At 40.2% G+C, this 23,481-nt stretch overlaps 1 protein-coding gene and 2 non-coding genes across 4 annotated transcripts in view; all 3 read right to left on the reverse strand.

Annotated features, from left to right (window-relative positions):
• Positions 1-9,240: 9,240 nt before the first annotated feature.
• Positions 9,241-23,481, reverse strand: part of LOC117348379 (40S ribosomal protein S17) — a 31,437-nt gene continuing 17,196 nt past the window's right edge. For both annotated transcript variants that reach the window (XM_033920450.1, XM_033920449.1), the window contains exons 2-5: positions 23,007-23,158; positions 15,793-15,898; positions 11,018-11,083; positions 9,241-9,371 (exon numbers count right to left, since the gene is read on the reverse strand). In XM_033920450.1, the coding sequence (XP_033776341.1) occupies positions 9,291-9,371; positions 11,018-11,083; positions 15,793-15,898; positions 23,007-23,158 (405 nt within the window). In that variant the 3' untranslated portion in view covers positions 9,241-9,290. The remainder of the gene's footprint in view (positions 9,372-11,017; positions 11,084-15,792; positions 15,899-23,006; positions 23,159-23,481) is intronic.
• LOC117348718 lies at positions 14,897-15,030 on the reverse strand. The gene has a single exon (XR_004537039.1). It is a non-coding gene; the product is annotated as a small nucleolar RNA SNORA71 (small nucleolar RNA).
• On the reverse strand, positions 16,150-16,284 carry LOC117348719. The gene has a single exon (XR_004537040.1). It is a non-coding gene; the product is annotated as a small nucleolar RNA SNORA71 (small nucleolar RNA).

Below are 23,481 nucleotides of genomic sequence, written 5' to 3' on the forward strand. Positions count from 1 at the left end.
TATAAACAGGTGTATAGTAACTGTACAACTTTGTAACTTTTTTTTTCCTCACTGGTGAGAACACACCTTCAAAGCTTTAGCTAAGGAAACAGTAAACTTTGACCTAACTTCTGTACCTTCAAGGTTTCCATTAAATCAGTGGTCTCAAACTGTTGGCCCTGGGGCCACATGCGGCCCGCCAGGTACTATTTTGAGGCCCTCGGTATGTTTATCATAATCACAAAAGTAAAATAAAACATTTTCTTGATCATATGTCTCTTTAGCTATAAATTACAATATTATTATAAAGGCTTAGCCAAAAGGAAAGATTTCTAAACTATAAAGTTTACCTCATGCAAAATTGTCATTTCTTTCATAAGACATTAACTATTTTTTCTGCGGCCCTCCAAGTACCTACAAATCCAAAATGCAGACCTGCAAAGGGTTTGAGTTGGAGACCATTGCATTAGATAGAACAGGCAGCTACAAGGAGCACCACTGCTACAGGGGAGGCGGGCTTAATAGGAATAAAGCCAACCGAGTGCACCTGAGGTTGAGACCCTCCTGGCCACAGAGAGCAGATCACTGTCACTTTAACGTTCTGCCAACTGTGACACTGGGGGTATGGGGCGCTTTTCCTGCTTATTGCATATGTGGGATGTTGACCCTGCACCAATGAATGAATACACCTTTTCACCAGTGATGACTCAGAAAGTGGCATGGCTATCTTGTTTAAAATAGCCTCAAATTGTAACTGATTTCTCAAACATCAAACACCTAAAGGAGGTGGGTGTCATCTCTGGACACAATGCACTTTGTATAAGAACATATGCACTAACAGTTGATGTCTTGAAGTTCTTGCCTTTTCAGGGGACATTTCTATTAAAGGAAGGGACTTCCAATTAACCGCTCAGTTTGGTTTTAGATATACCAGCTAAAGTAAATCTCAAAAGGGGATTAAATCACTGACAGGGGACAGAAGGCTTTTAGAATGTTGTATTATACAGATTAAGATTATGAGGGTAATTTTATATCAAAACAGTTAGGCAGGGAATCAAAAGCACGTATGCTGCATACCTGTTACATATTATGGGAACTCATGCACCCTGGAAATGGTGGGAAAGTTGATTGTGGCTTCCCTGCAGAGTTTGAGGGATCCCGAGCCCCCCTGTCTATCTGAATGAGAATGTTTCTTTGAAAAATCCACAGACGGAAGACTTGAAGAGCATAAAAAACTGCTTGGAGCTCTAAATGATTGCTTTACAGGGACTTTTGGTTTGTTGATCACTGGTAGCCAAAAGTCCCTGCATATCAATCATTTAGAGCTCCGAGAAGCTTTTTATGCTGGGGCCATTTCCCTATCAATATTTTACCTAACACAGCATCAGCAATTGCAGAGCTTAGGGACATAGATCCCCCTCAAAAAAAAAAGTGTTCTGCTGCACCTGGGTTTTTATATCTGTTCATGCTAGAATCTTCAACTTTAAACTGGGAGGGTGTAAATCTTTCCAATCAATTTGTCATTTTAACTCTAGACCAGGAGTAGGGAACTCCAGTTCTCGAGAGCTGTATTCCAGTCGGGTTTTCAAGATTTCCCCAATGAATATGCATTGAAAGCAGTGCATGCAAATAGATCTCATGCATATTCATTGAGGAAATCCTGAAAACCCGACTGGAATACAGCTCTTGAGGACCGGAGTTCCTTACCCCTGTTCTAGAATTTTGGAGGATCTGGGTTTGATAGATCAGTGGTTCCCAACCCTGTCCTGGAGGACCACCAGGCCAATCGGGTTTTCAGGATTGCCCTAATGAATATGCATGGAGCAGATTTGCATATGTCACTTCCATTATATGCAAATCTCTCTCATGCATATTCATTAGGCGATCCTGAAAACCCGATTGGCCTGGTGGTCCTCCAGGATAGGGTTGGGAACCACTGTGATAGGTTACCAAGACAAAAGACAGAGCCCGATTTAAGGTGTTGATGCCCATAGGCAGAACTGAGGAGCAATGGTGAAGGGACCTTTCCCTCTGAAATAATTCAGAACAGCCCTAAAGCAAAATAAATCAAGACCTATTTGACCAGCGTATTTTGTTCCTTCAAAATCAGGCACCCTAGGCCAGTGATTCCCAACCCTGTCCTGGAGGAACACAGGCCAATCGGGTTTTCAGGCTAGCCCTAATGAATATGCATGAGAGAGATTTGCATATGATGGAAGTGATAGGCATGCAAATTTGCTTCATGCATATTCATTAGGGCTATCCTGAAAACCCAATTGGCCTGGTGTTCCTCCAGGACAGGGTTGGGAACCACTGCCCTAGGCCATGTTTCTCAAGTCAGTTGTGGAATCTCTCCTTGCCAGCCAGTCAGGTTTTCAGGATATCCACAATGAATATGCATAAGAGTGATATGCATACACTGCCTCCAATGTATGCAAATCCCTTTCAGGCATATTCATTGTGGATATGGGCTCACAATCTACATTTCATACCTGGGGCAAGAGGGGTTAATTGATTTGCCTAGGGTCAGGACAGGATTAATTCACCGAGGGCCCCTAGGCACACAAGTACACTGGGCCTCCCTGCCCCGCCCCACCCCACCATATGCCCAGGCGGAAACAGGAAGCTGCATCAGAGGGAAGCTTTGGGCAAGCAGCACCGCTTGCAAAATTACAGTTCCCATTGCTTGCTTGTCTTACTTTCCGTCAATGGCGGAGGGGAGGGCTGCATTGCTGATTGATGCTGGAGGGGCCCATCACCATTTGTAAAAAACAATGTTGACGCCCTCCTTCATTGGGCCCCCCTGACCATTTTGAGCCCTAGGCACATGCCTACTGGGTCTATTGGTTATTCCTGCCCTGCCTAGGGTCACAGGGAGCTGTAGTGCTCATTGCACCTAACCATTATTCCTCTATTCATCTTGATCGCAGCAGGAGGTGTTTTTCTAGTATGTCTTCAGGGCAGGAACCAACCCTTAATAACCTTTTTTAGCTTCAAGATGGCAGCAGGAAATCATTTGTAGTGTTCCAGCACTGTTTTAAAACTCACCCCCCCCCCTCCCTTATCCTGGCTAGGCTGTCGTGTTTTGAACCAAATTGTTCAAAAGTAGGACAGATCACTGGAAGAGAGAGGGAAGGCTCGTTTATACAATTCAGTGCTGCTGCCTAGATCACAGCTATCATTGTTGCTTTCTGTCAGATTCTCACACCAGTTCTGCAGGATCGGAGGAATTTTGTGAGAAGAGCCAGATTTTGCAGCCCTTCCCATCGTTGATGAATTGCTAGCAGCTGAGGGCCCTAGAGAGAAATGTCTTATACAAAGTGTAAAGAATAAGGACAAAAAACAGGCTGCATAATCAGTGGCAGAAGTTCAAATTAAGAGGCCCAAAGCAAGATATTGAAAATGGCCCCTAGATGTGGCCTAAATGAAAGGCTATAAGTGATCACCCTCTACTTGGGTGGGATCTACACCTCAACAGGCAATTTCATTATCCTTATAAATGAACTTAGGAGCCCTTTTACTAAAGCTTAGTGTGCACTAACTACTGTGCATCCTATTTTATACATATGGGCTACATCAGACATGGGCAACTCCGGTCCTCAAGGGCCAGAATCCAATCAGGTTTTCAGGATTTCCCCAAAGAATATGCATGCACTGCTTTCAATGCATATTCATTGGGGAAATCCTGAAGACCGGAGTTGCCCACCCCTGGGCTACATGGTACTTAGCACAGACTATTATTGTGAGCCCACTGGGACAGATAGGGAAAAAACTTGAAGTACCTGTATGTAAACTGTTTTGATTGTAAAAACTACAAAAAGGCAGTATACAAATTCCAATCCCTTTCCCTTAAGTCCGGTGCCATTGCTCTGTGGATTATTGGAAGGGCTCATTAATTAAGTATGAACTACTGCTCAAATGTCTCAAACAAAGCCTAGGATCTCATTCTCCATCCTGAAAGATTTCCAGTTTTGATGGGCTAATCTTGCATTCATACCCATCCAATTTATTATTGCTCTCAAACTGATTGAATTATTTAATAGCCTCATCATAATCCCAACCCAGACAAATTATACTGTTTGAACCTGTTTTACATGATAGCATTTGATAAATCAGCAGTATCAATGGATCTTGGGTTGGAAAGCGAAATGATTAATTCTAGTTTTATTTGCCTCTCTGGAACAGCCAAGTCTCTTATTTGTGTCTCTTGTAGCCTAAGAAACAGAGGCTAAAGTAAATAGGAACCTGAAGTTAAGGAAGAAAGATTATATATTATATATATATATTTAGTTCACACCTTTTCATTGGTTGAGGTGAGTTATTCAGAGAGGCTATTTTCCCAGCTCCATGGGGCTTACAGTCTGTTTATATGAGTACTTAAGATCTAAATTGTAAGGCAAGAATCCAGGTAAACATATCTGGCTATAGGTGCTAAAGAAAATGCATACCTGCTCAGCAAATCTGAAGTGGTTGGGTACAATGGCCTGGATTGACAGCTTCTGGTAACAATAACACCTAGTGACTAGTTACCCATGTACATTTTCATATTCTGCTATTCAAAATATTCATTTTAGAATGTATTATAAGGATGAGTTCTTTCACTGATCTACACAACATACTCTGTACTTTTAATATGAAAGAACAATTATACAAATATTCAAAAGAAATCAAGAATAAGAAAACTATAAGTCTTGACTGTATGTCTTTATTTATTCAATTTTCTATACTGTTCCCCCAGGGGAGCTCAGAACAGTTTACATGAATTTATTCAGGTACTCAAGATACTCAGGTATCTTTTCTACAAAAGGTAGAAAAGATAACAGCAAAAGCTAAACAAATACTTGGGTACATAGGGAGAGAAATGGCCAGCAGGAAAAAGGAAACGATAATACCTCTATATGTTTCTCTGGCGAGATCCCATTTAACGTACTACGTGGTCATCTGTGTATAAAGGTTGCCCACTTCTGGTATAGTAGATCACACAAATGGATAGGCTTAGACTATATTGCCTGTTACCATTTTCTGCTTCTATGTAAATCCAAATAAATAATAGTCTACCAAATTTTGCCCATTTTCTTGGCAGAATAGCTCAAACTTTCACATAACTTTCCCTTTTATTTTGATATCGTATGTATTAGTTACTTAATTGATTTAAACTTTGTATAGGAATGTTTGTATTTGTCATTTTAATTTGCTTAGATTTATGTCTGTGTGATTTGTTACCCATATTTGGCTATTTTAGCAATTGTACATCGCCTAGAACTTGGAATAGGCTTTTAATCAAATTATATAATAAACTTGGCTGGGGCTCATCTGCAAACTGCAGTCTAAGGGCCTGAATGGCCCGTGCTGCTCCCAACGCTGAGTTCCTATGAGCATCGGGAGCAGCGCTAGCCATTCAGCGCAGCTCTCTGTGCTAAAAACTGCTAGCACAGTTTGATAGAAGAGGCTTTAAGTCTTGTCCTAGACTATTGGATTCAGGTCTAGACTTTGCTTCTTGCTGAACATCTCTTGGTGCTTTATGTTTAGGATCATTGTTCTGCTGAAAGATGAATTTTGTCCCTTGTTTCAGATCTATGGTAGACTGGAAGAAACTTTCCCTTAGGATTTGCCTGTACTTTTTACAATCCCACCCTCCATCTTTATTATGTAAACCACTCTGTAGTGATTGCAGTAAAGGCAGTATATTAAATTAAAATAAGCCATAATCTGCAAAAGCCTCCTTGTTTCTACAAAGCATTCCTATAATATGATGCGACCAGCTTGCTTTAGGGTAGGGATGGTGTTAGGGTGATATGTTTGTCATGTAACATTGAGACCAAAAAGACCGTTGCCTGAGGATATGGTCAAGATTAATTGCATAACAGAGTCTAAAATAAATTCCTGTTAGAGAAATGCATAAATTTTAATCAGGTAGATCCAGAAAAATGGTTATCCCTGGAAATAAGCTAGAAGAATTAGAATGACTTTTTGATCTTCAGGTCCTTGTAATCTGGACTGACCAGTCTGAAAACAGATTACTGGGGGTTCAATGGAACTTTGTCCAAATCAGCATGGCATCTTGTGTTATCAGATCAGATCTTGTGTTACTATTTTCTGCTTCTATGTAAATCCAAATAAATAATAGTCTATCTTCTCTCATGTAATATATGTAGGATAGGACTGGGACTTGTATACTGCTTTTTTTATGGTTACACATTCAAGGTAGTTTATTTACATATACGCGAGTTCTTATTTTGTACCTGGGGCAATGGAGGATTAGGTGATTTGACCAAGGTAACAGGAGTAGTGCTGAGATTTGATCTACCACTAGGCCACTCCTTTTCTCCTATACACGGTTCCCCTAAGTCAGGGATCTTAAAGTCCCTTCTTGAGGGCCGCAATCCAGTCGAGTTTTCAGGATTTCCCCAATGAATATGCACTGAAAGCAGTGCATGCACAAAGATCTCATGCATATTCATTGGGGAAATCCTGAATACACAACTAGATTGCAACCCTCAAGGAGGGACTTTGAGACCCCTGCCCTAAGTGGTTCTTTGCACATCATGTGGCTATAACTGAATGGCAGTAGGTAAACTTAAAACAAACTAGAGAAAATATTTCTTCACTTAAATGTAAAACTCTGGAATTTGCCAGAGAATGTGGTGAAAGCAGTTAGGAAAGTAAACCAAACTTTTTAAAACCCTGCTTAGCTAACTTGGGGAAATCCACTGCTAGGATGAGCACCATAAAATCTGTATTACTGCTTTAGAATCTTGGCAGGTACTTGTGATCTGGATTAGCCATTGTTTGAATCAAGACACAGCTTGATGGATTGGTTTGTCCCAGTATGGCAACTCTTATTTTATTAACTATCTTTTCATGAAGGGATCATTCACCCAAAGCAGTTTACAGTACATTGAATAGTAAAGCAGGTACTCTAAGTATTTCCCTATCTGTCCTGGCACGCTCAGTCTTAATTGTGGTACCTGGGGCATTGGAGTGCTAAGTGACTTGCCCAGAGTCACAAGGAGCAGACTAAGATTGAACTCACAACCTCATGGTGCCGAGGCAGCCGTTCTAACCACCGGGCCATCCCTCTTAGTTATGGGTCTTGTTAAGACAGTTTTTGGAAATAGAGCTAATTTAAATTTGTCATGACAAAGGATATAGACATATGAAAGAAAGCATGAATTCTCTTTTTTTTAATCACTTTATAATTACTCTTCACTAACCTGATGAAAACATTCTTGAAAAGCATCAGATACATTGAGTCCAATAAAAAATTATTACATACAATTTGACTGTCAACTCTGGTTTCCACCTATCCAAGCAAACATAGCAATCATAATTCTTTTTTGTTTTTTTACATTGGCATGTGCATAGTATGTTCTCTAGATTAGTGAAACAAACTCCTGCTCTGATACATTTTCAATTGTATTCAGATAGCAGAACTTGAAAAATGTGCAAGACTGTACCAAACTATTAACTGAAGGATCTAGAGAATCCTGGTGCATTGGGCCCAGATGAAGACTATCACTGCACTAACTGCCTGAGTAAGATGGGAACGAATAATGTATGGAGAATGGTTTGAGTGGCTAGAAAATGAAGGCTCTTGGCACTGCATCCTAGCTCCTTCCTTCCCCAACAGAGCTGGAAACCCAAAGAAGCTTCACCTCCTCCCCCCCCTTGATCCTGTCCAAAATAAAAACAAAAATAGCATCCACAGAAGATAAATTGGGTTAAATATGCAGACTTATATGTTCATATTCCCAGGACAGTAGGGAATCCACAAAGAAAACAAATCAGACTTGGATATGGAGTGATATCTGTAAATGTTCAAAGTTCCTGTAGCTGACGTACATTCTCAGGTCAAATAAATTGGCCAATGGTCAAATTTCCAGAGCATCCACAATGAATTTTCATTAGAAATTTGCATGCACTTCCTCCATTGAATATCCTGAAAACTCAATGTACTGGAGGGCAGCAGGACAGATTCACAAACCACTGTACTTTAAGCAATTGTTCTTGCTGTTAAATCAGTAGTGAAAAACTTAGGTATATTTCTTGATCCATACCTTTGGAGTCCTTTTTATAAAAGTTATGTCCCCTTGGTCTTTTTTCCCACTAAGGGGCAGATTCTGAAAACTAAAACGTGCTTGCTAATCCAGTTCCAGCTGGTTTAGTATGCATGTATTTTAGCGGCGGATTATTAAAATGGCTTACCATGGTCTTTTCTGAGTTTTCAAACAGTCTCCAAAACTGCCATGCAAATGTAGTATAATGAGGTCATTAATATTAAAATGAGCACTTCGAACGATTCTCTATAAATCGCTGAGTGATTCCCTAATCTCGCTGTGCCACATTTGCTGTCAAAATTTGCTGACAGGTCTGAGCTGTTGCCTTACTTTCTGATCAGTGCCCGAGCACTGATTGGCTCAAGCACTGACAGAAAAGCAAAGCTTGACAGCTAAAACCTGTCAGATAATTTTGCTGCTGTCAAGCAATCACCACCCCCCAGGCAGCAGGAGAGATGCCCACTCCCTCTGCCAAGCAATGCTCACCCCTTGTTTACGATGGCTGGCTAGAGGGATGCCTACTTCCTCTGGCCAGCAGGCCCGCTTCTTTAAAATGGTATGTGCCAGGGACGGACCTAGGCTCTGATTGGCCCAAGTTGTTTAAGGCCCCTCCTATTTCATGACGGAATACTGTCAAGTATGTGCTTGCTTAATTAATAGTACATTAAATATTTTGCATAGGACTAGGCCCAGAAAAAAACTGTACATTCAAAGGTATCAGTAAGAGCAAATGGAGTCTACTTTGTCTTTCAGACCAGTAAATTGTACAATTTTTTTTTCAGGATCTTCCTAATGAATAAGCTCATGAGAGAATCTGTTTGCAACCCATGAAGACCATCAGTAAGCTAGAGGCTAGTTTCACGGCCAACAATTAGAAATTGCGCTTTTAGGTTAGGCACATGGCAGATGCCAATGTAAATGTGGCACACAAGTACATTTCTTTGTAAGCATCTCAAAATTCCTGAGCTAAAGAAATGGGAGAAAAACGATGGGAAAATATATTCACAAGCTTTTACCAACTTTTTTGAAGCAAGTTAGGACCTGTACATAAAACAGTTTTAACACAGGACTCCTGACAGTGAGCATTCATATCCATATGAAAACAGAGATATTAAGAAATGTCCTGCATTTTGTCCTAAATGATCAAAATGTATCAGGTGCAGGCAGTACCCAAAATACAACTAGAAACAAGTGAGAAGGCAAGTGTGGGTTTTATAGCCAAGTTTATTGAACACAGTATAGTACAAGGTGACTTCAAACACCTCCCCTGGGCGTTTTAAAGTTCATTCCCACAGTTGGCTGTGTGACCTGCAGGTTGGACAGGCTGCCAAAGTCCTGAAATAAAGCATAAGGCGTGTTAAAAGCCATAGGTGCTGCACACCCTACTTTGGCACATACTGACTGAGAACAGCAATAAGGAAATCAGACTATTATGAACATATTCTTAATTAACCTATTTCTTTTACAGCAGCGCTTTTTGTCCCAGAGCTCAGACTCTGGCTCTAAATGCAGCAGATTTGGGTTTGAGTCATAGGAACCATCTTTTCAAAGTAAATGGAGGTGCTAAACCCAATGGAAATTATCCCTCTCTAGATATAGTCAAGGAATTTGCTCAAGCATCTCCAGCATCCACATAGCCAATGTGGCTGGCAGGCTTGGATTCACTTGACAGCAGTTATACAGCAGCACTAAGAAAAGAATCATCGGATTTTCCTCTACCACCAGGGACCAGTAACAGTTATACTATCAGAGCTGGATATTTCAATTAGATAAAAATGGAGGGAGAGGAGGAAACAAGAATACAGTCAAACCTCGGTTTGCGAGTGTTTTGCAAGACGAGCAAAACATTCTTGCAAAACGTGTCTCACAAACCGAGTGTTGACTTGATTTGCGAGCATCCCCCCGATAACTAGCATCGCCCCCTCCCCCCCGCACGAACCGGTACCCCCCCCGCCCGAACAACTTGAACTTATCACCCCCTCCCCCCTGGTCTGGCACCGGCACGCAGCCCATAGGATGAACTGGTGCCACTAGAAGATCTTCCTGCCTCTGCCGGCTTTGAGCATGCATCTGCGCATGCTCAAGGCCTTCTAATTTTCCCTCTCGCCGAGATTCTCGGAGATCTCACTTACCGAAGTAGCAGTGCTGAAAACAGGCTGCTCGCAGCCAGCCCTGGAAGGGCCTTTCCTCTGTCGCATTGGAAGTGATGCATCAGAAAGGCCCTACTGGGGGCTGGCCACAAGCAGCCTGTTTTCAACACTGCTACTTCGGTATGTGAGGGAGGTCCCAGAGGCCAGACTGGCACAGGGGGAGGGCAGACCACGAGGTGAAGATAGACAAAAAGTGTGTGTCTGCTGACCGGCTGTCACTGCTGCTTTAGGTAAGTGAGGGAGGGGGAAGGTTTCACAGCTCAGGACCACTGCTTGCTTTGGGGCTGGAGAGAAGAGGGGTTTATGGCCCAGGTCTGCTGTCAGGACGATTGGGGTTTTTTTTTGCCAGTTGGGTGAGAGTGCCAGTTGCTTGAATATCAGTTAATCGGGATTCTACTGTACCAAGTACTCCTCATTCCTTTCTGTACAGTGCTGCATATAGCTAATTAAGAATAAGGACTACACAAAAGAATTAAATCTTCAGCAAAAGCTGCCTGCCCTCCAAAAACCTCTAGACACCAGATTAAGCAGCAGCATAGAACCCAAACAGACCACCCAAAATAGGAAAAAAAAAGGTACAGTTACAGCTAGACAACAGTGAGAATTTGATTTGTATCTGCTCTAGCCATAGAAGAATCTGAGGACTTTTATACTTATGCATGCCATGACAAGAAAACAAATTTAATGGAAAAAACAATGGCTTGCATTTGAAAAATTGAGAAGCCTGAAAACTGCAGAACCTGTGACGCATTAAAAAACAGATAAGGCACCAGCATGAAACTGGACTGGAATGTCCATGATTAATCTCAGGGTACACAGAACTACACATACCAGCAGCTTCAGCATCTCCTTGGTGTCTGGATCAACTTCAATGATCTCCTGGTCCAGGGCAGAGACCTATATATTAGGAAAGGGAAAAGGAGAAGTTAAATCAGAAACTATTCTCTTTATCTGAGATGCCAAAGAGACAATCAATCAGAGAAGAAGCTAAGGAGAAATGATGGTCAGGAGAGGGAAAAAAAATGGAACAAAATGAACTGTAGTTCCACTGGGTTCATTTCTTAGCCTTGTTTACATCTCAAAAATGGCAGGGTAAAAAAATCACGACACCTATCATCTTTACTGTCCATTCTAACATAGTCCCTAAACCCCTGAAATTATCCAATCAAGCAAATTTGTCCCCATCCACGCAGGAACTCAATTTCCCTATCCATGCAAGTTTTGTTGCTATCCCTGTGCCATTCCTGTAAGCTCTGCCTTAACCGCACAAGCCTTGAACACATGATTTTAAATGTTTGAGGCTTGTGCAGATGAAGACAAAGGTTGCAGGAATGGGGCAGAGACAGGAAAAGAACTCGCCGGGACAAGAAAATGAGATCTCGTGGGGAAAAAAAATTTGTCCCCATGTCATTCTCCATTTGGCAGATGGTCAGCCTTGGAGAGGAAACAATAGAGAGGGGTACGGGGACACTCCTCAAAAACATGTCTGTTCTGCTTACATCATTAAACATGTAACAGATAAACAAAATGTAAACCAATTTGCAATACATAAGGTGAGAAAACAAGCAAGTCACCAACTTCAGCGCAACCTGCACTAAAAGTGTGGGGGATTTTATAGATACCCCCTAGCTTCTTCAATGTGGCAATCGTACTCTCTATCCTTGTCAAGGCTGTACAAAGGAAAGAAATAAGATGTTCAGATACCCCGGCACCTTTGAGGCAGTAAGCAGACAAACAAAAATTTGATGGGGCAGGCTTCAGGAATGGAATGTCTGTCTACCAGAAAGAAGTTTACCAAGGTAAGAACCTAATCTTTCCTTCTGGTGCGACAGACACTCCATTTCTGAACCTGTGAGATGTATCAAAGCAGCCCCCTGAGTTTAGAGTGGGACAGTTGAGTGTGCTGTCAAATCTATTTGAAAAGAAAAACGAGCAGAAATGACCAGCTCCTATCATCTTGCTTGCAGAAAGACAACTGAGGAATTGGAGGTCAGCCCAGAAGGATGGGAGGCGAAACAAAAGAATGCTAATGAAACTCCCTATAAGAATTTTCATAAGAGAAGATTGGAATGGAGTGTGTGCCATACCAGAAATAATAATAAAAAGCAGAGTAGATGGAAAAAAAAAAAAAATGGACACCTTCTCTTGATTGCAGAAGGAAAAAAAAACAACCTGTGGAGGGCAGTTCTTGGTGATGCAAGGAGGCGGAGTTGAAAATGTAAGATGATACCTTCTGCATCCTTCCTGGATGAAGATACACGACCCACAAGTTTGGGACTCATGTGCTTTTTGCACTGGAATTGCAATTAGCTTGTACTAATTGTGATGTGTGCACACTAATTACAATGTGTTGTGAATAACATGCATTGCTCACATGCACACAGTAACCACCAGCATAGGGTTAACCACTCTCCCAGCTGCTTGTTAAGTACAGTGAATTTATTTTCTACTTGTCTTAGGTTTTCTAAAAATAATATATACTAAGAGTATATAATAAGTATATAAAAATAATAAGAGTACGTATCTGTATAGATATTTCACAAAAAACAGTTCTCTCCCAATACCAGGTATTAATCCCCAAACTATGAAATAAAAATAGCCCTACCCCCTAAAGATGGAATAATCAGTTTTAAAAAACCTGTCAATTTAAAGTGTGTGCAGGATCCCATCATAGAACGGCTTTTCTCCTGTCCTCCCTATCCCGAGACCGTGTTTTCTCTGTGTCACAAGCCATTTGCCAAGGCCAAGTTTGTCTGTGCTTGCTTGGTTGATTTTGGACACCCAAGTACCCTCGGATGAGGGGCAGAGATAGCCTAAACGAACTTATTTATTTATTCATTATTTAGAGTTTCACTTTTAGCACACCTGTTTGTGCTTTAATTATTTAAGATATAATTCTCACACAGGTTAGCCCAGGGATGTTTCACAGATAATACCCTTTTGGGTGTATGACTGTGTCAGCTCTAGGGCGTGTCCCCACTGCAGGCTGTGTGACTGAGGGCTACCCCTTCACTTAAAAAAATTTAGGAATACTTAGGGTAGTTGCTCATTAGGGCTTTCTCTTCCCTTCACTCCGTGTTTTGGGTCAGGAGAGACTTATTTTTTCTCGGATACAAGCCATTTGCCAGCATTTTCCAGGGAATTAGGATTCATGTAACATAGTAAATAATGGCTGCCCATTAATGTGTCTGAAGTTATCTGCTGCTCCATGTGGGTTACATCCATTTATACTCTTTTTTGGGGATGTACCTGCTTGCTCTGTTAACGTTACATGTATGTTTTGCTCAAGATTCCATCCTCTTATTATATACGGAACTGCTGTATTTATCCTAAATGGTTTCTTAACACTGTCACTGTTTTGTAAGATAAATCAGCTGTTAAATTTCAGAATTCTTTCTGTTACGAGGGGCCTTAGTAGGAAAAAAAAGTAAAAAAAAACTTTTGTACGTCTATACACTTCATCCACTTTTCCTTTAACCCCTTGAAAATAATTATTCTGTCTGACCTTCAAACAGCAACAGAAAATAATTCTGTTTGATGTCAAAGCTTTCTTGACGTCTTGAAAAACGCTGTCCACAGAAAGATTTCTTCAAAACCCGGAACAGGAAACAATCCGAGTGAGTCATGTCAGGAATGTAGAGTAGATGGCTCAGCTACTGAAATCCACATTCTTGAATGGCGCCTACGACTGTTGTGACATTTGTGCCAGCATGCCTGCTGTGAGTTTTCCTCATCTTTTCTCCTTGATTGACTCCCACAAAGTGATCATTGTGTTGGCGTAACTCTCCCGTTATGGTTGTCTTATGTGGCATGAACTCCAGAAGCAAAAGTCCTTTATCATCCCAGAAGAGAGTTGCCATGACATTGTCTGCAAATTTTTCTGTCTCGATCTTTTTTGAGGTGGGGGATGACTTGTGCTTCCACTGCATTGACTTCATTTTAAACTCAGGATCTCTGTGATAGACCCAAGTCTCATCTCCAGTCACCAAACAATGAAAAAAATCCACTTGGTCTTCACGGAGCATCTCCAAATTCTCCTGAAAGCACTGGAGCCTTGTGGCCTTCTAACATGGCATCAGCATTCTTGGAACAAATCTTGCACTAATCCTGGACATGTCCAACTTTTCATGAATTATTTTCTAAACTGTACCCACTGAGATGCCAATTTCTTCAGCTATTCGGGAAACCTTAATTCATCTACCTGACAAAATTAAATCTTCGACTTTCTTCCACAGGCTGTCCAGTGAGGGTCATCTTCAATGGACTCTCTACCCCACTTAAACTGCTTGCTCAAAAATTTTACTTTGTAGGATGATGGGACAGACTCACCATAAACTGCAGTCATGTATTCAATAATCTCCTTTGGCTTTTTCCCTTCTTTTGTGAGAACTTTTATCGCTAAACAGTGCTCCAAATCTAGCAATTTCTTACTTGATTCACACAAGGACTCTCCTGAAATCCTGTCTCTTGGAATGTTAGACTCACACTGAGTGTGCATTAGTAACCTTGAGACATGTCACAACTTACATAGACTTCTTTCAATACACTTGCTATTTTCTTTCATAATCAGGTAGACAATGCCCCTTGTAACAGCTATCAGGTATGAACCAGCCACCCTTAGGTTGGAAGGAATCTGTGTTCCAGAAAGAGCTATGTACACACTTGAGCACAGAAACCTTTAAAAAAAATAAATGGATCATCAAAATGGAATGTTTGAAAGTTACAGGGTTTGGCAGGGATGGAGATGAACCCCACAAACACGGGAAAAACTTTCAAAGATTTCTCTCCCTGCAGTATCAATGACCAGGCCACAGACAGAACAATGATCACTTTCGAATGCAGGTACATCTGTTATAATTATCTTTTCTGCTTGCCAAATTGACCCCAAAACGAGTAACAGCAGGAACAAAAGGGTAGTTTATCTCAAGATCATGTGCAAGGCTGGAAAATTTTTAGGCATCAAGTCAACTAAAACTCAGAGCTGGAGATCAGCTAAGCCAAAGGAAAAGAAGATACTGAAAGGGATTGGAACTTGATAACCGCCTTTTTATAGCTATTACAACTACACTCAAAGGGGTTTACATACAGGTACTTCAAGCATTTTCCCTATCTGTGGCCTCACAATCTATCTAACGTACCTGGGGTGGTGGAAGATTAAGTGACTTGCCTAGGGTCACAGGGAGAAGTGTGGGGTTTGAACCCACAACCTCGGGGTGCTAAGGCTGTAGTGTTTTGATAGGAAATGTGAGGAGTACAGAGAGCAAAAAGTGAACAGAAAAGAAATATATAAAAAGGCATAATAAAAATGTTTTCTTGCCTCTATTTTGGCTAGCCTTTATATTATCCCATCTGTGGGCCTGTGTGACCAGCTCAGCTATGTCAGAGATTCTGCATTACCACAGTCCACACCCCAGCACAAAGTTCTTAGAGAAGACATGTAAAATCTTGCACCAGATATCAATAAACCCCAAAATAAATAAATCCTTTGAAGTTTCATATATTCTACTATAGTGGCTCATAAAAGGGTCATTGTGCTTTCAGTTTCAAAAGCCCTGCAACAGGGCAGAAGTAAGAGGCATCCCATGCTACATGTAAGAGACTCTTACCTCTGGGACGTAGTTATCCCGTCTCTCTCGTTCTTCTTCCTGCAGTTTGATGGAGATGCCTCTGACTGGGCCTCTCTGGATACGTTTCATCAGATGAGTAACATAGCTATATACAGAGATGCAAACATGGTCATATAAACAATCATTGTCTTCAAGACTAACACTACTAAAGATCTTGTCCAAATTCAATGAAACAAATTTACTAAAATACTACAAAATTAATTCTCTTATAAATATTTTAAGAAATTATATCCTCCTACTTTTTCTAAGAGTCTGGGACCTTAATATCTGAAACTACTTTCCATATTAGTAAATATATCCAATGAAGAATTGCAGCACTTGGCCTATATAATTCAATGTTTGAAAGATACAGGGTTTGGCAAGGACAAAGACAGAACCTTGCAAACACGGGAAAAACTTCCAAAGATTTCTCTCCCTGCAGTATCAATGACCAGGCCACAAGAAGAACCGTGATCACTTTCGAATGCAGGTACACAATGAGCCTAGTCTAGCCTAGAGCCCCACCACCACTACTAATAAAACCCCTGTGTCTTTACTAGTAAAACCAGCTCTTTCTACATGCACTCAAACCTTGGTATCAATATGGGCTGCTCCGCTGTAATAGTTTGGCAGCTCTAATATTCATTTAATGCTCTTGATTTCACCCTGCTACACATAATATAGAAATCTGAAATTACTCTGCACTAAAAACTGCGACTGATTAAATTATACTTTTTGGTGGGAATCTCTGCCACACTTTTAAAATGGACTTTCACAAGAAAAATATATATATATAATGTCAAGTGGAACATGAACAGTACTGCTTAGGTTTAAATGTGATGTGCCATTAAAAAATGGAGGAAAAAGCCTCAGACTGGAACCCTCCCACCTCCACAAAGGTTAGGCGATAACCTCACTGGCAAAAAACCTCCATTGCACTCCCAAACGTAAAAACCTTAAACAGGGCTGTTAGTGCTGAACAATAGGAGAAATAACTTTCAACTTATCTTCTGTTGATCAGTACACCGACCGTGGCTAGCGTTTCACAAGTCTGCTGCCTCAGGGTGTAACGTATCCGATCAAACTTCAATTGGGACGCCTAGACGCATCTCCTACACTGGCCACTGTCGGTGTACCGGTCAACAGAAGATAAGTTGAAAGTTATTTCTCCTATTGTTCAGCACTAACAGCCCTGTTTAAGGTTTTTACGTTTGGGAGTGCAATGGAGGTTTTTTGCCAGTGAGGTTATTGCCTAACCACCTGTTAACCACCTTTGTGGAGGTGGGAGGGTTCCAGTCTGAGGCTTTTTCCTCCATTTTTAATGGCACATCACATTTAAACCTAAACAGTACTGTTCATGTTCCACTTGACATTATATATATATTTTTCTTGTGAAAGTGTATTTTGGATATTACTTAGTTTTTCACAAAATCTGAGTTTCTTCAGCTACACTTTTAAAATGGAACATATGGTGGCCATACAAACTCTAAATCTAGTACTTTAGATGACCACTTATTATGGAATGACACTATTCAACTTTTACTAGACAAAGTAGCTCCGTTTCAAACTAAATATATTTCAGCTAGAAATTGTTCTAATCCATGGTTTACTGCAGAACTTACATTAATTAAAAAACAAATGAGAGACTGGATCTAGATCCAAGATGGCTGCCGCTTGCTGCTGCTGAGTAGACGCGTACGAGTGTCTCGCTTACCTTTGGAAACATGCCTAAGAGAAGGGGAAGAAGCGTCAGTGGTGCCTCCCGACGCTCGGAGACCCCTCTGCCTGCAGTGGATGCCATTTTTAGGCGTCTTTTGAGTGAGCAGGTTTCGTCGGGGAATCGCCCGCTGGGAGCACCGGCAGAGAGTAGTGCCGCGGCGAACTCCCTTGGGCTAGAAGTCTCTCTGAGCCCTGACGTAAGGTCACCGCCCCTGCAGCCGTTGCCGCTGGGAGCAAGCTCACCGCGAGAGGAGAGCACGCCGGAGGAGGAAGTGTTTTCCTCTCGAGAGGCCAGCATGTCGGAGGGCTTGCAATTGAAGACAGCTGAAAGTGAGTTACTCCTTTTAGAAAAACCGGCGGTAGGAACAATTCCAGCTAAAGGGGATCAAGGCTCCAGAGAGGTAAAACAGCCGAGTGAACACTTATTAATGACACAACCAATTTTTGTTTCTCCTGTTAGACCTTCTGAAGTCACTCTAGACTCTCTCTGGGACTTAGTGTCCAATTTTGGAAATGCCCTTAACTTACAGGTAAAAAATTTGGACAAAGAAATACAAATCCAGAAAGAAGAGATAAAAACTTTAAAGGAAGAGACTGTATCACTGAAATTAGATATCCAAGAAGAAAAGAAGAACTTAAAAACAATTAGGAGTAACCAAGATTTATTTGTTAAAGACAATACGATTATGCAGAGAAAATTGGAAGCTTTAGATAACAATATTCGGATTAATAATTTGCGATTAATTAATTTTCCTAAAGTATTGCTGCCCGAACAATTTGTCACAGAGACTTCATCACTGCTATCTGCAAAATGCACACAATTTCATCTTCCTTCTCTTGAAGAACTTAAATCTTTGATCAAAACAATTAACACTAAGGGTATGCAAAATGAGTCTATCCCACCATTTATCCTTAAACATCATTTCGACTTTTTCGGACCATTAATACTTTTTTTGATTAATGAAAGTCTACAGTACAGTATTATGCCATTGGTTTGGAAAACTTCCATTATTCATCCCATTGTTAAAGACCACAAAATAAGTATCGAAGAGAAATCAAATTATAGGCCAATTGCAAATATCCCGTTTCTTGCAAAAATAACAGAGAAAATTGTTTTTAATCAAATATCAAACTTTATAGAACAAACAAATATTCTACACCCTAACCAAACAGGTTTCCGGCAACACCATTCTACCGAACATTCCCTGATAGGTATGACATCTTCAATACTCTACCACTTGGATCACCATTCTTCTGTTCTTCTGATTTCACTTGACCTTTCTGCAGCTTTTGACACAGTTGATCATAATCTTTTATTGAACAAATTACAATCCATAGGCATCTCTGAGCAGGTCCTTCTTTGGTTTAGATCCTACTTTCACAATCGAACCTCTATAGTTTCCTTTAATGATTCCACTTCCTCGAGTTTTTCCGTCTCCTATGGCATTCCACAAGGTTCTATTCTGTCTCCTCTCCTGTTTAATATTTTTCTTTCTCCTCTTATGACTCTTTGTCAATCTATCGGCTTCTCAGTATTTGCTTATGCTGATGACATACAACTTTTACATCCTCTTGACCCTAACAGTCCATCGGAAATTGCTGCTATCAATGAGAAACTTAACCAGATTCATCTATGGCTTGACAATAATAGACTGTCTTTAAACATTAATAAAACTAACGCTTTACTTTTCCCCTGAAAAGATAATCATAAAATTGCGGTTCCCATTAATATCCAAGGGGTTGAGCTCAAACAAATAAACAAGATTCGGATTTTAGGTGTCATTTTAGATGAAAATCTAACCTATCATGACCACGTCAGTTACGTGGTTAAGGCTACTTTTTACAGACTACGTCAAATACGATCTATCTCAAAATTCCTTTGTCCTAAATCATTAAATATACTAATTCATTCATTGATTATTTCGAAAATTGACTATTGTAATGCTTTATTCAAGGGAATGGCTCAAAAAGAAATTAGAAGATTGCAGATTATCCAAAATGCTTCCATTAAATTAATTATGGGGGCCAAGAAGTTCGATCATGTCTCTCCATTACTCCAAAAGGCACATTGGCTCCCAGTTGCACACCGAATCTTATATAAGTTATCCTTACTCACATTTAAATCGTTACTATACAAAACCCCAGCTTTTATTTACAAAGCTTTAATTCCATATACTTCTCCTAAAATTTTAAGATCTAATGAACAACTTTTATTGGTCATTCCTACTCTTAAAATCATAAATACTCGAAGACAATACATTTTTACTGTTACGGCACCACAGACTTGGAATTCACTCCCACTTTATTTAAGAGAGGAGAAGAATTTGGATAAATTCAAGAGCCAACTTAAGAGCTTTCTTTTTAAAGATGCTTTCAATATCTAATTGAAACGTCAATTGCTCTTTCTATCTGCTCTCTATTTATTCTTTTGTGCATTTTTATTTCCAATAATTTATTTGTTTTCCCATTCCTTTTGGATTTTACCTTTAATCGTTTTCTCTTTCCTATCATAAATTGTATTTCTTCCCCTTCTACCCCATTGTTTTCCTTGTTATAGTTTTAATTACCTTGTTTTAATGATTTTTATATTGTTGTTAATGTTTACCTCTTATTTTTTGTACATTTTAGAAATTTATGTTATTATTTGTACATCGCTTAGTAATTGTGATAGGCGATTAATCAAATATCTAATAAACTTGAAACTTGAAGTTAATAGATATTTGTGAGCCATTGACAAAATTCTATAAGGAGTGATTGTTTTTTGTTTTTTTTTAAATAAATCTTTATTCATTTGTAGATGGGTGTGATTGTTGATTTTTCCCTTTTGATAATACACGTCCAGGGTTGGTAGGTTGGAGGGGGGGGTGGGAAGATTTTTTTTTTAAAAATTTGAATGCAAATTTTTGGATAAGTAGAAGGGGGGATGATATATGTATTTGTCATAGAATATAATTCTGAGTGAATTAGTGTAAATGACTGTATAATATGTTGCACTTATTTTTAGCTTTAAAATAAATAAAGATTAAAAAAAAAAGTTTTCAAGTAGAGGATGCCACATTAGCTGTTGGCAAATGGTTTGTAGTACAACCAAAAGATTTTTTCTTAGATGGCTTAAAGTTAGAACAACAAAGTCTTAAGTGTGTGGAGCTCAGTAGTGAATATGTAAATCATTTTTCTCAATCCTGTAAATTGTTTTATTTACAAAGCTAAGGACTTAACATCCCCTCACATAGGCTGAACTTGATAGTATCAACAGAATCCAAGAGCTAGATCACCCTACCAAGCACTTTACTATAAATGTTTCTGGTAGAAAGCTAAGCTTGACAGGAAAAAAACCAAAAATATTTTTCTATAGATTAACTAGTGAACTGGCTACTCAAATGTCCAAAATTAGCTTCAAAGGGACACTGAAGTTAAAGTAAAAGTTTTGGCTTTAAACTCTGAACGCAAAAAAGTAGGGCTGCATTTTGATTAAAATTTCTAATCATGATTAAATCACACAAAGGTATTTTATTTTCCACTGCTGCTCCCTGTGACTCTGGACAAGTCATTTAATCCCCCATTGTCCCAGGTACAAAATATATATAATATGTAAAACACCTTGATTTTAACCACAGTAGACAGTATAATATATCCTATTCCCATTCTCTTCATGCCTTTATTTTAACCACAAAAGACAGTATAGTATATCCTATTCCCTTCTCTTCAAGGCTGATAACCAACCTCCCTCCTTTCACTCTGGCTTATTCCTCCTTCTCCAACATTACTTCCTGTTTCTGTAAGAATGGGACAGGTCAGAGGGAAAGCATCAGACAAGGCCACAGGCAACATACATGCAACGCTGCTGTTGCCTCTGGTAACCAACAGAAGACCACTTTTAAGGCAGACCAGCACCAGGGGGCCAGATCACACCAAGAACAGGGAGGGGGAGAGGGCAGAAGAGATATTTAGAGGAGAAAGAAGGCGCTGCAATGTAACTTATTTTTCAAAACTGTGATTAATATTTAATACATTAATCGCAAAGATAATTGTGATTAAGTTGCTCCCCTACGAAAAAAGCTATTTTTCCTATTCCACACATTTTAGCTTTTAATGATATGGTTTACTAAGGTCCTAATACTTTCAGAAAAAAAATTTCTTAAAAAAAGGTGTGGTCAGTCCAGTGGCATAAGCCCTGCACTTCCCTGGACTAGCTTTCATACCCTGGGTCAGATGGGGCTAAGGACACAGTGGAGGGAAGTGGAGGTATCATAGATCACTTGGTGGCCAGATTTGGACTGTTGGTGAATGGCTCCCCACTTCAGGATGATTGCTATAACTAGACTAGAAGAGTATTAAAATAAATTTAATTTAATACTAGAAGAGTATTAAAATAAATTTCCTGCATGGCAGCGGGACTTGGGTAGGGAATTGGGGGACAATTTCTTGTTAAAATCCCTGAACCGAACTGCGGGTTTGGTACATAGTGCTGAGTTACGGGAATGTCACTTTCGAACGGTCCTGCGGACCTATGCTTCCCAGAGTCAGGCTTACCATATGGGTTGCATTGATACTCAGTTATGCCTCCGCTGCAAGGTGGAGATAAATTCTTATTTTCATGGTATTTGGAGTTGTGAGGGGATTCAGACCTTCTGGACGGAAATGGCCTCCTTTTTACAGGGCTTGTTACGGACCCCTGTGCTGGTATCCGTGCAGTCTATGCTGTTTGCCCATTTTTCATTCTTATATATGTACAATTCTTATAAAAAATTATTTCTTAGTAAATGTTTTATTTTGGGGAAGAAATGTATCTTGTGTTGCTGGCTGTCTTCTGAACCACCTTCATTCTGGTACTGGAGGAATCGCCTTCATGAACTTATGGGTTGGGAGGCCCGTTTGGCTCGTCTTTCTCGACGCCGGAGCAGAGACTTTGTTCACACTTGGACTCCATATTTGAACATTTTGACTCCTGAGAGTCGTAGTCGGGTCTTGAATAGACTCCATCTCTGAAACAGTGCTACTCGGTGTCTATGCTGTTCCCTGCTTACGAGTTTTTCTGTAACTGTGGGGGGATGGGGAGGGGTGGGTGGGGGGTAGGGGCTTCTTTGTCGGGGGGTGGGGGTATGGTGGGTCCGGGGAGGACATAAGAGTCCAGTCCTCCGCGGGTGTTTGATGAAAATGTATCCCATGGTTGTTACAGCTGTTGCATTTACTGTTGCTTAATAAAATAGATTTGAACATAAAATAAATTTCCTGAGTAACTGAATGAAAGCTCACGTTGCCAGGATCCCAGCCCTAGTTCCATATGAGCTAGAAGAAAAAGAGGACCAGTAATCATAACCTTCAGCAACTGTTTCCACCTTTCTATCAACGGGGCTTGTTACTACTTACAAGAAACCTCTAAAAACTATGGCTATATATGTTACACAGTACACCCATATCATTGATACACAAGAATCATCAAATACCCATTAACCCAAAAAGAATTATTTCAGTAAGAACAAGCTGTCCCTTACCCAGCGATTTTGTTGCGCAGTTTCTTGCTAGGGATGATAGCGATCTCCTCACAAACACGCTTGTTGGTGTGGAAGTCATTTCCTAGCCGGGTGTAGTACTTTTCTATGATGACCCGGGCGGCCTTTTTCACAGTCTTTGTCCTCACACGTCCCTAAAAACAGTAGAAGAAACAAAAAAGTATATTCAATAACCATCATTTCCCTTAATATAGTTAAATGCAAGACTGTTACAAACGCAACAGAACAAATAAATAGTTAACACAAAACTCTAGTCAGAAAAAGATTAGGTTCTTACTTCAATAATCTTATGTGGTTAGTGGTCCTGAATGCTAGGGTTTTGCATTTGAACCTGGAAGTTGACTGCAGAATGCTGTCAATCATCTTTTGAACTCAGCCTCTTTCCCAAGGAGCTGCTCCTGCTCTTCAGTCTGAACAAAAGCAATCAAGAAGCACTGCAACGACAGACATAACCAGG

This window comes from Geotrypetes seraphini, chromosome 14 (genome assembly GCF_902459505.1).
Source record: "Geotrypetes seraphini chromosome 14, aGeoSer1.1, whole genome shotgun sequence".
NCBI lineage: Eukaryota > Metazoa > Chordata > Amphibia > Gymnophiona > Dermophiidae > Geotrypetes > Geotrypetes seraphini.